The sequence below is a fragment of the Clytia hemisphaerica genome, unplaced genomic scaffold (genome assembly GCF_902728285.1).
Source record: "Clytia hemisphaerica strain Z4C2 unplaced genomic scaffold, Clytia hemisphaerica genome assembly, whole genome shotgun sequence".
Classification (NCBI taxonomy): domain Eukaryota; kingdom Metazoa; phylum Cnidaria; class Hydrozoa; order Leptothecata; family Clytiidae; genus Clytia; species Clytia hemisphaerica.
Window position 1 is genome coordinate 328,691 of NW_027104129.1, and position 12,251 is coordinate 340,941.

Sequence of the window (12,251 nt, forward strand, 5' to 3'; positions counted from 1 at the left end):
AATGAGGGATACGGTACAATAAGTCCAATCGTACAGTTCCCATCTGGTTGCAATTGTCGAGAGCTTCTCTCTGAATCTGTGCTGAATCTCAGGCATCGTCTCTTTAATCTTTGGTAATAATGGTAGCTCGAGTGCTATCCCTAACTGTAAATTGCAAGGCTAAAATCCAAAAACGTCATTATATGTTAAATTTAGTTGGAATTTGGATCCTGACCTAAGAATACCGTAAGAATATTTTAACATGATTTTCCATGATAAAATAGAAAAGCAACATTCTTATAATAATAGAGTGTATAAAGACTTCTTCAGCTGTATAATTAAAAATTAAGCAAAACTACTGGCTGACTCAAAAAACTTTTCTGGTCTGAAATCTGTTTATTTTTAGCTGGAATGGAAACAAGTAATGCCCTGTCAAGCGTTTTGGAATGGTACAGATTGTATTACCTATTTTAAACCAGCTGTTCTACCTTTGCATGGTTTCAAAGTTTTAATCTCAACTAAGCTATGGTTTTAAATTTTGTTACCTTACAGACAAGTACTAAAAAAATGCTTCTTGGGGTCTATTCTAGTGTACTTTCTCTCCAGTCGATGATATTTGAAATTCTATTTTTTTTCATTTTGATAAACATTTTATTCGGTATTGGTTTTTTGGACCACCCCACTATAAAAACTTTTGTGGCGGTCGTCTGTTTCTTTGTCGTTCGGTCGTTCTTTCGTTCGTTCGTTCGTTCGTTCGTTCGTTCGTTCGTTCGTTTCGTTTTCGTTTTCGTTCGTCGTTCGTTTGTTCGTTCGTTCGTTCGTTTCGTTTTCGTCGTTCGTTCGTTCGTTCGTTCGTTCGTTCGTTCGTTCGTTCGTTCGTTCGTTCGTTCGTTCGTTCGTTCGTTCGTTCGTTCGTTCGTTCGTTCGTTCGTTCGTTCGTTCGTTCGTTCGTTCGTTCGTTCGTTCGTTCGTTCGTTCGTTCGTTCGTTCGTTCGTTCGTTCGTTCGTTCGTTCGTTCGTTCGTTCGTTCGTTCGTTCGTTCGTTCGTTCGTTCGTTCGTTCGTTCGTTCGTTCGTTCGTTCGTTCGTTCGTTCGTTCGTTCGTTCGTTCGTTCGTTCGTTCGTTCGTTCGTTCGTTCGTTCGTTCGTTCGTTCGTTCGTTCGTTCGTTCGTTCGTTCGTTCGTTCGTTCGTTCGTTCGTTCGTTCGTTCGTTCGTTCGTTCGTTCGTTTCGTTCGTTCGTTCGTTCGTTCGTTCGTTCGTTCGTTCGTTCGTTCGTTCGTTCGTTCGTTCGTTCGTTCGTTCGTTCGTTCGTTCGTTCGTTCGTTCGTTCGTTCGTTCGTTCGTTCGTTCGTTCGTTCGTTTCGTTCGTTCGTTCGTTCGTTCGTTCGTTCGTTCGTTCGTTCGTTCGTTCGTTCGTTCGTTCGTTCGTTTGTTATTAGCTTTCCTCATGATTGGTTCGTTAGTTTTTTCTGATTTTTTGCAAAGATGCATAACTATAAACCCTCGAATGTGACGGAGCCCGATTTTCAACAAAAAAAATTTTTGGCCAAATTTGGGCCAAAAAACGGCTAAAAAACGGGTTTTTTGGACTTTGTGAAAAATTAGGTCGTTAATTTTTTCTGATTTTTTGCATGAAAAGGGTACCATCGCAAAAAAATTTTATTGGCTCAAGAAACGCATGTTTATCTATAAGAATCACTATTAATAAGCATACATCAATGTTCTTAGTCAAATTACTCAATTTTTTAATGAGATTTTTGCTCAGGAGGGCTTAATTTTAAAGAATATGTGTGTTTCGACATGAAATTTTGGTTGCTTGGCTTGTTTTTATAGAAAAGCTGGCCAAATTCGATATTTTTTTATAAGCACACTATCAATTACTTAGGTATTAGCTTTTCTCGAGATTGGCTCTTTTATTCTTTATGATTTTTTGCACAAAGGTGCATAACTATAAACCCTCAAATGTGACGGAGCTCGATTCTTGGAAAAATAATTTTGGGGTAAATTTCAGCTAAAAAGAGAGATGTTTTTGCTCTCGAAGTCTTGAATATGAAAGAATATTTCAAGAGCATGAAATTTTGGTTTCTAAACGTGTTTTTTTATAAGAAACAAACAACTAATTTTAATAGATCGTCACTATTTGTGTTCTGAATGATTGTTTAATGGTCACGCTTATGTAGATATCAATTATATATGTGTTAAATGCATAACCAGGTAGGTCCATAAAAGTATCACTTGTTATTATTTAATCTTTTAGAATCTCCTGGCTTCCTTTACTAGCTACCCCAAACTAGGAATTTAAGAAGAAAATTTTTATTTCTGTTTTGATTTGAAAGTTATATTAGTTGTATACTACCTTAAAGGAAGAAATATACTATATAACAACATACTTTCTCACTTTTAATAAATATTTCATTATTTAGTATTTTTTTTATATTGCTTATCGTTTTTAGCTGGGACGTTGCCACATCTAACTCCAAATCCTTTAACGCCTTGTATCTCTTAGTCATTTTCCATCGTATTGATCAACTTATCCCTATTCCGTAGCCAGTAGCAGTAGTTACACTCCGGTCATTATTCTTTAGAGCAACTATCCCCTATTTGTTTAATTATTTGATTTTAATTAGTTTTGAGTTATTCTAATGATATTTTATATATTTACTACTCCTGGACATTCTGCAATTCCAAGTCATACTCTTGTGTCACTCTTACATCCCTCGTCAATCGTATTTACTCTACAAATTTCCTAGATCTAACAGCCTACCTAGCGTCCTGGTCTGGTCGTACTTTATTTTACTGTCCATGGAGGAATTAGTTCTATTAGTTGTTATCAATAGTTGTATCAATTTTGTAGTATTTTATAGCTTAATCTAAATTCAAACTTTGGTTTTACACCGGTCTTGCACAAGCCACTAGCACTACGTTCACTCAGTCTACTTTTGCCAAGCTCATATTACTCTACAACGGTATTTGATCGAACGTACTTGGATTTACCAACTTTTAGCTTTCTAGTCTCTAGTTACAACCGGTCTCAGTATTTTTAATGAACATCATATTTTTTATACGCTACATATATATTTATCATACTCAATTTCCAGGTGAAGAGCCAATTGTAAAACTTTGGAGATACTGTGAAATATATCGTTATTATTATTATTATTATTATTATTATTATTATTAAATTTTGGCGGAAAGAAAATTTGGCGGATTTGGCAGATTTGACTAAAATCCGCCAAATTAAGTTCCCGCCAAAATTTCTTTTTCCGCCATCCGCCAAATTAAATTCCCGCCAAATTTAGTTTTTTCGTCCATCCGCCAAATTAAATTCCCTATGAAAAAACTTTTTTCGCCATCCGCCAAATTAAATTCCCGCCAAAATTTCTTCCTTTAAGTGAAGTGGTGAGTTTTAGTAAGTTCCCAGCAGGGTTAGGAAAGGTAAGAGTAAGACATTTTTCAAAAATCGAACAAAATTTTCCCAAAAAGTCTCTTAAAGGGGCACTTTTTTAATTGAGAATTTGGTCTCTCTAAAGGCCGGTCTCCACTTGCGCACGCTCACTTTTTCAAGCAAAGATCTGACGTAACTGTTGAAAAAATTTGAAATGTCATCAACTTTTTTTTCGAATGCGCTGCAATTTTATGATCTTTTTTCTAAGCAAAAAGGATTGAAGCCAAAAGATGCGATCGCAGTGTGCGCAAGTGGAAGCCGGCCTTGTTTTCTGAGGTCCCGTTCGCACATTCCCTTATCTGCCAACCCTAGTACTCCCTCTGGGGGTAAGTTTTGGCGTTTTTTTGCTAACACATCCTAATGTTATGAACTGCTGTGCTTACAAGAGGAACATACTTTTTTCGTAGAAAAAATGTCGTCTTTTCGTTCTGTTTCTCCTGGCAAGAAAGGTGGAAAATGGAGTGGGAAACTTTACTTTGATTCAGACGCATCTGGCAAGAGCGATGATACTGCTGGTTACTACATAACGGATGAGAAACTTCAAGTTACATTAAAACATTTGATCAGAACCGATGAAAAGATCAATCATGTTTGGATTTATACAACTCCTTTATTTAAAAACCAATGGAGTCATGTTATCATGTATCATGCTTATGTTGTTATGGAAACAAATACACATTGGTGGTCCCTTGAAAAGAATTCAGAGAATTTGGTCCTACAACGCAGTAAAACGCTTGAATACGTTAAGGATTATTGTCAAGGAAAAAAGAGAAATGTTTTGAAAAACAAATCTGAACCTGAACTCTGGAAACACCGGGAGAGCGATTTCTCTTTATTACAGCTCTTTCAAAACTTATGGCAAAAGGATGAACTCAACAGTAATTTTGACTTGATGATGCGTAATTGCCAAGGGTTTGCAAGAAGAATATTCAATTCTTGCTCTATTTCAAAGAAAAAGTACCCCATTGATTGTTTTGATCCTTCCGAGCTCGCATCGAAACAAACAGAACTAAAAGTGATACCTCTAATGGGAGCTTAACCTTTAATAAAGCTATAATAAAAGTTTTGTTTTATATATTTTACCAAGCATACATGTTCATTTCAGAGTCTGGAAAGGCTTGTGACGACGTCATCACAAAACTTTCAACCTCCATAACTTTTGATTGGAAAATTTTCAAGGCATGTTTTATAACTCAATTTTCATCAGCATTTCATGCTCTTTCCGCTGAATCTATCAGATTTTGAATATCTTCAGAAAATTAATTTTTTGCCCAGCCACCTGATGACGTCATCTGGCAGGTGGCCAGGTAGGAAAATTTGGTGTTACTGTTTAAAATTAAGTTTTAGACCCATTAAGTATCATCTGTGCCAAAATTCATGCTTTTATCACCATCTGAAGTATTCTTACGTTTTTATTTGCTACCAGACCTCACTATTTGATTTCATTTCTGAACACTCATGTTGACCCTTGAAGCTACACCTTGATACACAGTAAATTTATTCCATGGACACGGCAGCTTTTCACAATTATCTTTCAGCCAATGTATTGAAAGAGTCCAATATATTATAATATAATATTTTTTTCTTTTGAATGTATGTAGTCCAAGATATGGTTGTTTCTTTTTTCTCAATGATTTTAATTAGATTTTTAGAAATTTAAACGCCAACAACGGAAATGATTAATTAGATTTTTAGAAATTTAAACGCCAACAACGGAAATGACCAGCTTTCTTCCCACCAGGTAACTTTTTCTTATCAAAGTGATGCAAAGACATATATCTTTTGGACAGCTTTTGCCTACTTGCCTACTTTTAAGTGTGCTGACATTTTAAAGCTTTTGTTTTGTTGATTATGTGATATGGTTTCGTCAAGCCAGTTCAAATACGCGTTATGTATTCTTGCTTTTATTCTTGATATTAGTATACGCTCTTACTTATTAATTTTACAATTTTATAACAAGAACAATGATAAAAAATTTTATATTAGTTTATTGAGATTAATTTTAATACTTTAGATTTTTAGATTTTAGATCTTTTAGATTTTCAAAGATTTTGATCTTATTTTTAGTAGTTTTGTTCATCTTGATTTTTTAGGCAAAATAATTTTTAGTACTTCATTTTTTTATAGGAAAAGTTTTATTACAAAAAATCTAGTTTAAGAACGCCAAAAAATGACAACAATTTGAAAATAACCCTGAAAGTATACTTATAAATTACAGTGGTGGTGGTGGTGAAAATTTACCAATAACTTGGTAAACAATGTAAGACCAATCCTGTTCACACATGATATGCGAAGAATCTCTGTTTGATAATTTTTTGTCTGAAGATTGGGGTGGGGTGAAAAACGATAACAAAGTTTTGACTTTCATTTTGATTTCCACCTATGCGATTGTCAAGCCACTATGTTGTACTCTTATAAAATTATTTTTCATTTTTTAGCTAGAAAAAAAGAATAAATTAAAAATAAAAAGTTATGTCAGGCAAAAAGATTTTAACTTTTGTGACTGGAAATGAAAACAAATTGAAAGAAGTCATCCAAATCCTTGGTGATTCATTTCCATTCCAGATTGTATCTCAAAAGATTGATCTGCCAGAACTTCAAGGAGAACCAGATGACATTAGCCGTGAAAAATGTCGACTTGCTGCAAAAGAAGTTAAAGGTCCGGTCATTTGTGAGGACACTTGTTTATGTTTTAATGCTCTGAAGGGTCTTCCTGGTCCTTATATTAAATGGTTTTTAGATAAACTAAAGCCTGAAGGTTTACATAAAATGTTATCAGCGTACGATGATAAAACAGCTTATGCATTATGTACATTTGCATACTCAACTGGAAATCCTGAAGATGAAATCATTCTCTTTCATGGGCAAACTGATGGCCAAATAGTAGAGCCGCGAGGACCAAGGACCTTCGGCTGGGACCCTTGCTTTTTACCAGATGGTTTTGACAAAACGTATGCGGAATTAGATAAGGATGTTAAGAATTCAATTTCACATCGAGGACGTTCTCTTGATAAACTTCGAAGTTTTTTCGCTGATAAAGAGAAAGTGAATGAAGATGGTGGTGAACCTGGTGCAAAGAAACCTCGAAAATCTGAGGATTGAAATTTAGGATTATCTTTTTAACACTTAGGATGCATATGTTATATTTTTTATCTCATGTTCTTTTATTACACGCAAAGATTTTGATTGATTACATCAAAAGGTTAATGAACTTTTTCTCTATCAACCATATAGTTGGCGTTTTTGAAATTTCTATCATTTTCAACAGAACAAAGGCTTTAGAATACCTATTGTGTTTTTCAGGTATTAAGTTCATTGCTTTTAGCAAAGAGAATTTTCCAAAATTGTAATTTTAACGATATTTTCAATATTTTTGAGCCTCTTGCCACTTCTTATCTTTTACGACATCTTGTAATTAATAATCATTTCATCAATAATGCATTTGAAGCTCTCTAATTCGATTTTCAAGGAGAATTACATCTCGAATAAGGGAGAATATCGTTTAGTAGAGCGTCGTTTAGGGAAACACATGGTTGGTTCAATGGTTTTCAATATTATCGAAAAATGGAGCGTAACGATTAGTAGAGCGTCGAATTAGAGAGCATCACAGCTGTAATTTCTTTTTAAGGAACACAAAAAATACGCAGGAGTATTAATGCTCAATAATGTTTATTCTACATAAAAAAAACTATCAAAATGAATTTACAAAAGTTGATAAAAGAAGAAGTTTCAATGACCCGCTCCTTATATCGGCCAATTGGTTAGGGTTGGATGTTTACCAATCTTTTGGTACAGTGCGTCGAACACAGACATCAAATTTGTTGTTGAAATACATGTGAGGTGGACATTGACGGCATGAAGCGATTCCATTGCTGCATTGAACATAGTATTGTGGTTTGTTGTTGTCCAATCGGAATAAAGAACCATTTGGAACCCATTTGCACAAAGAGTCGTTGCCTATTAAAGAAGTAGTTAGATGGTAATGTCACAAATTCAGGAGGTTAATATTTTCTTTTTTGCATTCTCTTTGACTCTTCTAATAGCATAATTAACTTAATGCTATTTAGAGTGAAACCATATGAAATAAATTTCATAGTTTTCCTAGGGAGATTTAACAAAATTCTTTTCCAAGACAAGGAGAGAGGCTTAAACAAACTTAAGACTTTATTTGTAAGATTTAATGTATATGCATGAAATTAATGAAAAAAATTACGATTTAAATATTTTTGAACTGTAATATTTTGATAGGTTAATACTGTAAGTTACTGTCACTGGGAGATACTTACATTCTGGTGGGGACTGGGTTGTAGTTGTTGTGGTAGTTGTTGTTGTGGATGATTTCTTGAATGAGCGAACACAAGCTTTGTTTTTCTCGTTGAATTCCAAACCATCAGCACATCTTCGGCATACTGGACCACTGTTTGTGCAAGTCACAAAATAATATGGTTTGTGCTCGTTGTATGCAAAGATGTCTCCAACTGATCTCCATACGCATAAGGATTCTGGGCAGGGTTGATGGGGGTGAGGTTTTGCTGCACTGCAAACTGAAAAAACAAATTAAAAAGTCAAATTATTGGCTTTAACACATTTAACAATTGACGCATTAGATGTGTCAGTATTTAATTTTTTTCACTTGTTCTTGTTTTTCCTTTTACGCTTATTTTTCAGAGTATGATTATCCGGCTTCATACCTTTTCAAAAAGTGGTCAATATGTTAAAATGAAAGCTTATTCAAAACTTATTCAAAATGATATTAAAATTTACCTGCAACAAGAACAGCAAGAATGATGATCTTCATGATTGAAACTTTGTAGATTCTTCAAGAAACTTTTTGTTTGTTTGCTTGCTTGGTGAGAACACTGAATGATTTTCCACATATTTTCCAGCTCTATTTATACTGATTTTCCAAATGCTGAATCATCCTGTTTGAATTGTTGTAGAATTAAAAGCAATTAGTTTTTGGTCCCTGGCACAAACTACTTCCTGACCTCAAAAAGTGGGTTTGAAATTTTCTTAATTATTTGAATACCTTAGATTAAATCCCCAAACACCCTTAGCGTAGTTAAGTAATTAGATAATCAGACTGTTTGATTGAAAACCACGATTTAAATTGGTCAACACCAGGGTTATTACTTAAGTTAAGAAACGTAAGGTATAACTTCCCTCTGTAACTTTCTCTCAGTACTTGATTGAAAAATTTAAGTGAGTAATATAGTGGCTCTTAAGCCTGAGTTTCATGTTTTTAGCTTGCTTTGAAAATTTCTGTAAGAAGTACATATTTTAGAAAGGCCCGATCAAAATCGAACCCGAACGAAATGGTATGATAAAAACAATTTAGTTTCATTAGCATGCATGCATGCTGATCGTATAAGCCAGCATTTTAACAAAGAAAAGTATCAAAATGTAGCTTACTCGAGGATTGTGGTAATGTGGATTTACAGACTGAGCTAAATATATGTTCTTAATCCCTATAGCCATAAATTTTATATCTGAGAATTTAAAATCGTCATAGACTTTTTACCTGTGTTAATTGTCAATACAAGTTATCGACCACACAACTTTGTAACCAAAAGTTCAGCGAGATTGGACAAGTGGTCTTACGTTCACGTGTATTTTAAAGACCAGTTTGCAAAGTGCTAAATTCTTATTGGACAAAATATTTCTTTTATCCTATCAAATTTCAGCCGACTTTGTTTCAAAAGAAGTTGTTTCTTTTTTAGGTGAATAACTTTTTAAACAAGCCTGTCTCACAGCCCCGGTGAAAATTCTCCCCACAGCGGGGATAAAATGTTCTTTCAAAATCCCAAGGTGATAGAAATTCTATTGTTTCATGCTTAAGAAATCCAGTGGTTTTGGAGTACAAATTTTATACTTTGAATTTCGAATGGGGATAAAATCAAAGTCGATTTCCCACTGGGGCTGAAATTGTAGGGTAGTTTTCCCACCGGAAACAAAATAATTTCGAACAAATTTTCCAGTTGTGCTGATGCAATGAAGTATAAGCCCGAAGGGCTAGAAGCGAATCTATAACCTTTCTCAGGTAAGAAAAAGTAACGACGGATTGAATCTAGCGACTCCTTTATTTTTGAGTGATATGTTTTTCGAAATTCAGCGGTAAACTTTAGTTTCAATCCGGCATTTGTGTAAAAACCAGGCGGGCCGCGCTTGGCCGCGCAACTTTGGTAGGATTTGTTGGCTTCAAATCCTACCAAGGAGATTCGCTTCTAGCCCTTCGGGTTATACTTCATTGGGCTGGGGTTCCAGTGGGTGTGTGACGCACCATAAGCGGGGGCTAAGACAATGTTTACACACTTTTACGACAGACTCTGAAGATAATCTAAAATTCGATCATATATAGCTCCTCGGATAGATTCAGGGCCTCCTTTCTTTTGGATGCTTCAAGGCCATTCTTTCAAGAAGGAACTGACAAGAGATGGATAGGCAAGGGGTATCAAAGTAGTCAGAACCGCTTTCAGAAATAGGCGTTTTTTCTTCCTCTTCTAGGGTCGGGGTAATATTTCGGCCATATTTAATTTATAACCTAGACATAGACTAGAGTCTACTTCTTGCTGGGACTTTGCTTTTTGGTAACTTTTTATTATGCCGAGTTCAGTGAATTAGACTAGAGGCACTAACAAGATGGAGGATAGGAGAGAAACATTAATGATGTGGAATGCCCAATTATATTTAAAAACATCAATTTTATACCTTCCAAAAACAACTAGGAGCTGCCAAAATTATGCAAAATCATTTTTAAAAGTTCAAAGAAAAGCAGACCGGATCTTTTCAGTATTAAAGCTATAGTTAAACCTTTGATTAAAAAACGGAAAACCTGCATGGTTTGAAAACATTGTACTCTGTCTAAAATTTTTTTTGAAGAAATTATTTTTTTGGTTTAAATTGACTTCTTCTAACTGATCAAGATTCTCAGCAATAAAAACAAAGAACCTTTAGGACTCAGTATGGAACTGTCAAACTGCTTTGGGTCAACTTGTAGTGGGGTCATATTTCATTTTGCGTACACTTATACTTAATAATGACTAAATACACATTCAACCCTAGTAAAACTGGAGCCCTTCGACCCCCCCCCCCCCTGTATCGTTAAGATTTGATTTGTGTGTCGGAGAAGTTCCAAGTTCCCAATCCAATGATACACGAAGGGTCTATCTTTTGTCAAGAATGGGGTATTTTTAAACGAAAGATATTAATAGAAAATTTCAGCCCTTGGAAGATTTTCCTATAATTAATTTGAGTTAGTAGCAGACAATTATTTTGATTTTCTGATGCTAGATATTTATTCTTAAAGATTATTAAAAATTTACAATAAGGGTTAATGAATAACTCTTTCGATTGTTATTCAATCAGGAACGGGCAGTCGACATCTTGTTGGGTGATAAATTACCAATCTTTTGGTACAGTGCGTCGAACACAGACATCAAATTTGTTGTTGAAATACATGTGAGGTGGACATTGACGGCAAGAAGCGATTCCATTACTGCATTGAACATAGTATTGTGGTTTGTTGTTGTCCAATCGGAATAAAGAACCATTTGGAACCCATTTGCATAAAGAGTCGTTGCCTAAAGTGAGAAAAGAAAATGAGAAAAGAAAAATTAGAGCTTTTAATAGACATTTCCAAGATTAAGTTAACGATTGCTCCTTAAATGTTTTAAGTATTCTTTAAACTTTAACAAAAGCCAGAAACTAGCAATGACAGCCTTTATTAAGAATAAATATGCTGAAGAAGAAAATGATTTTTGTTCAACTTGAAACAATACTTACATTCTGGTGCATCGATGGCTCGGGTGGTTGTTGTAGTTGGGGTGGTGGTCGTAGTTGTTGTGGTAGTTGTTGTTGTTGTTGATTTTTTGAATGATCGAACACAAGCTTTGTTTTTCTCGTTGAATTCCAAACCATCAGCACATCTTTCATACTGGACCACTGTTTGTGCAAGTCACAAAATAATATGGTTTGTGCTCGTTTATATCGAAGATATCTCCAACNAAATTTTGGTTTCTAAATGTTTTTTGGACCTACCCCGTTGGGGTGGAGGTCCTATAAATTCACCTCTGTCCGTCCGTCCGTCCGTTCGTTACCAGCTTTTCTCGAGATTGAATCATAGGAATCATTTGATTTTTGGTACAAAGGTGCAAATCGGGAGTGGCCAAAATGTGACGGAGCCCGATTTTCGAAAAAAAAAAATTTTGGGGCAAATTTGGGCTAAAAAACGGCTAAAAAACGAGTTTTTTGGACTTTGTGAAAAATTGGATCATTAATTTTTTCTGATTTTTTGCATGAAAGTAGGGTACCATCATAGGTAAAAGATGGCACAAGCAGATTTTTCCAAAAAAATTTATTTGGCTTAAAAAACGCATGTTTATCTATAAGAATCACTATTAATAAGCATACATCAATGTTCTTAGTCAAATTACTCAATTTCTTTATGAGATAGATGTTTTTTTTGCTCATGAGGGCTTACTTTTGAAGAATATGTGTGTTTAGACATTAAATTGTGGTTGCTTGGCGTGTTTTTATAGAAAAACTGGCCAAGTTCAATATTTTTTTATAAGCACATTATCAATTACTTAGGTATTAGCTTTTCTCGAGATTGGCTCTTTCATTCTTTATGATTTTTTGCACAAAGATGCATAATTATAAACGCTCGATGTGACAAAGCGCAATTTTCGAAAAAAAAATGTTTTTGGGCAAATTTGGGCCAAAAAACGGTTAAAAAGCGGGTTTTTTGGACTTTGTGAAAAATTGGATCATTGATTTTTTCTGATTTTTTTGCATGGAAGTAGGGTAACGTCATAGGTAAAAGATGGC

At 34.7% G+C, this 12,251-nt stretch overlaps 3 protein-coding genes and 1 long non-coding RNA gene across 4 annotated transcripts in view; 2 read left to right on the top strand and 2 right to left on the bottom strand.

The window, feature by feature from the left end:
• Positions 1–12,251, top strand: part of LOC136813642 (uncharacterized) — a 319,208-nt gene that overhangs the window by 4,835 nt on the left and 302,122 nt on the right. The window lies entirely within an intron of this gene.
• Positions 5,864–6,694, top strand: LOC136813641 (inosine triphosphate pyrophosphatase-like). The gene has a single exon (XM_067070148.1). The coding sequence runs from the start codon at positions 5,898–5,900 to the stop codon at positions 6,525–6,527; it is 630 nt and encodes a 209-aa protein (XP_066926249.1). The 5' UTR covers positions 5,864–5,897; the 3' UTR covers positions 6,528–6,694.
• On the bottom strand, positions 7,078–8,223 carry LOC136813607 (chitin-binding domain protein cbd-1-like). Its single transcript, XM_067070104.1, has 3 exons — positions 8,190–8,223; positions 7,712–7,969; positions 7,078–7,382 (listed from the first exon to the last, which is right to left on the bottom strand). Exons 1-3 carry the CDS (start codon positions 8,221–8,223, stop codon positions 7,201–7,203), a joined length of 474 nt encoding a protein of 157 aa, XP_066926205.1. The 3' UTR covers positions 7,078–7,200.
• LOC136813644 (uncharacterized) lies at positions 10,702–12,075 on the bottom strand. Its single transcript, XM_067070149.1, has 3 exons — positions 12,066–12,075; positions 11,208–11,366; positions 10,702–11,005 (listed from the first exon to the last, which is right to left on the bottom strand). The coding sequence occupies exons 1-3, from the start codon at positions 12,073–12,075 to the stop codon at positions 10,824–10,826; spliced, it is 351 nt and encodes a 116-aa protein (XP_066926250.1). The 3' UTR covers positions 10,702–10,823.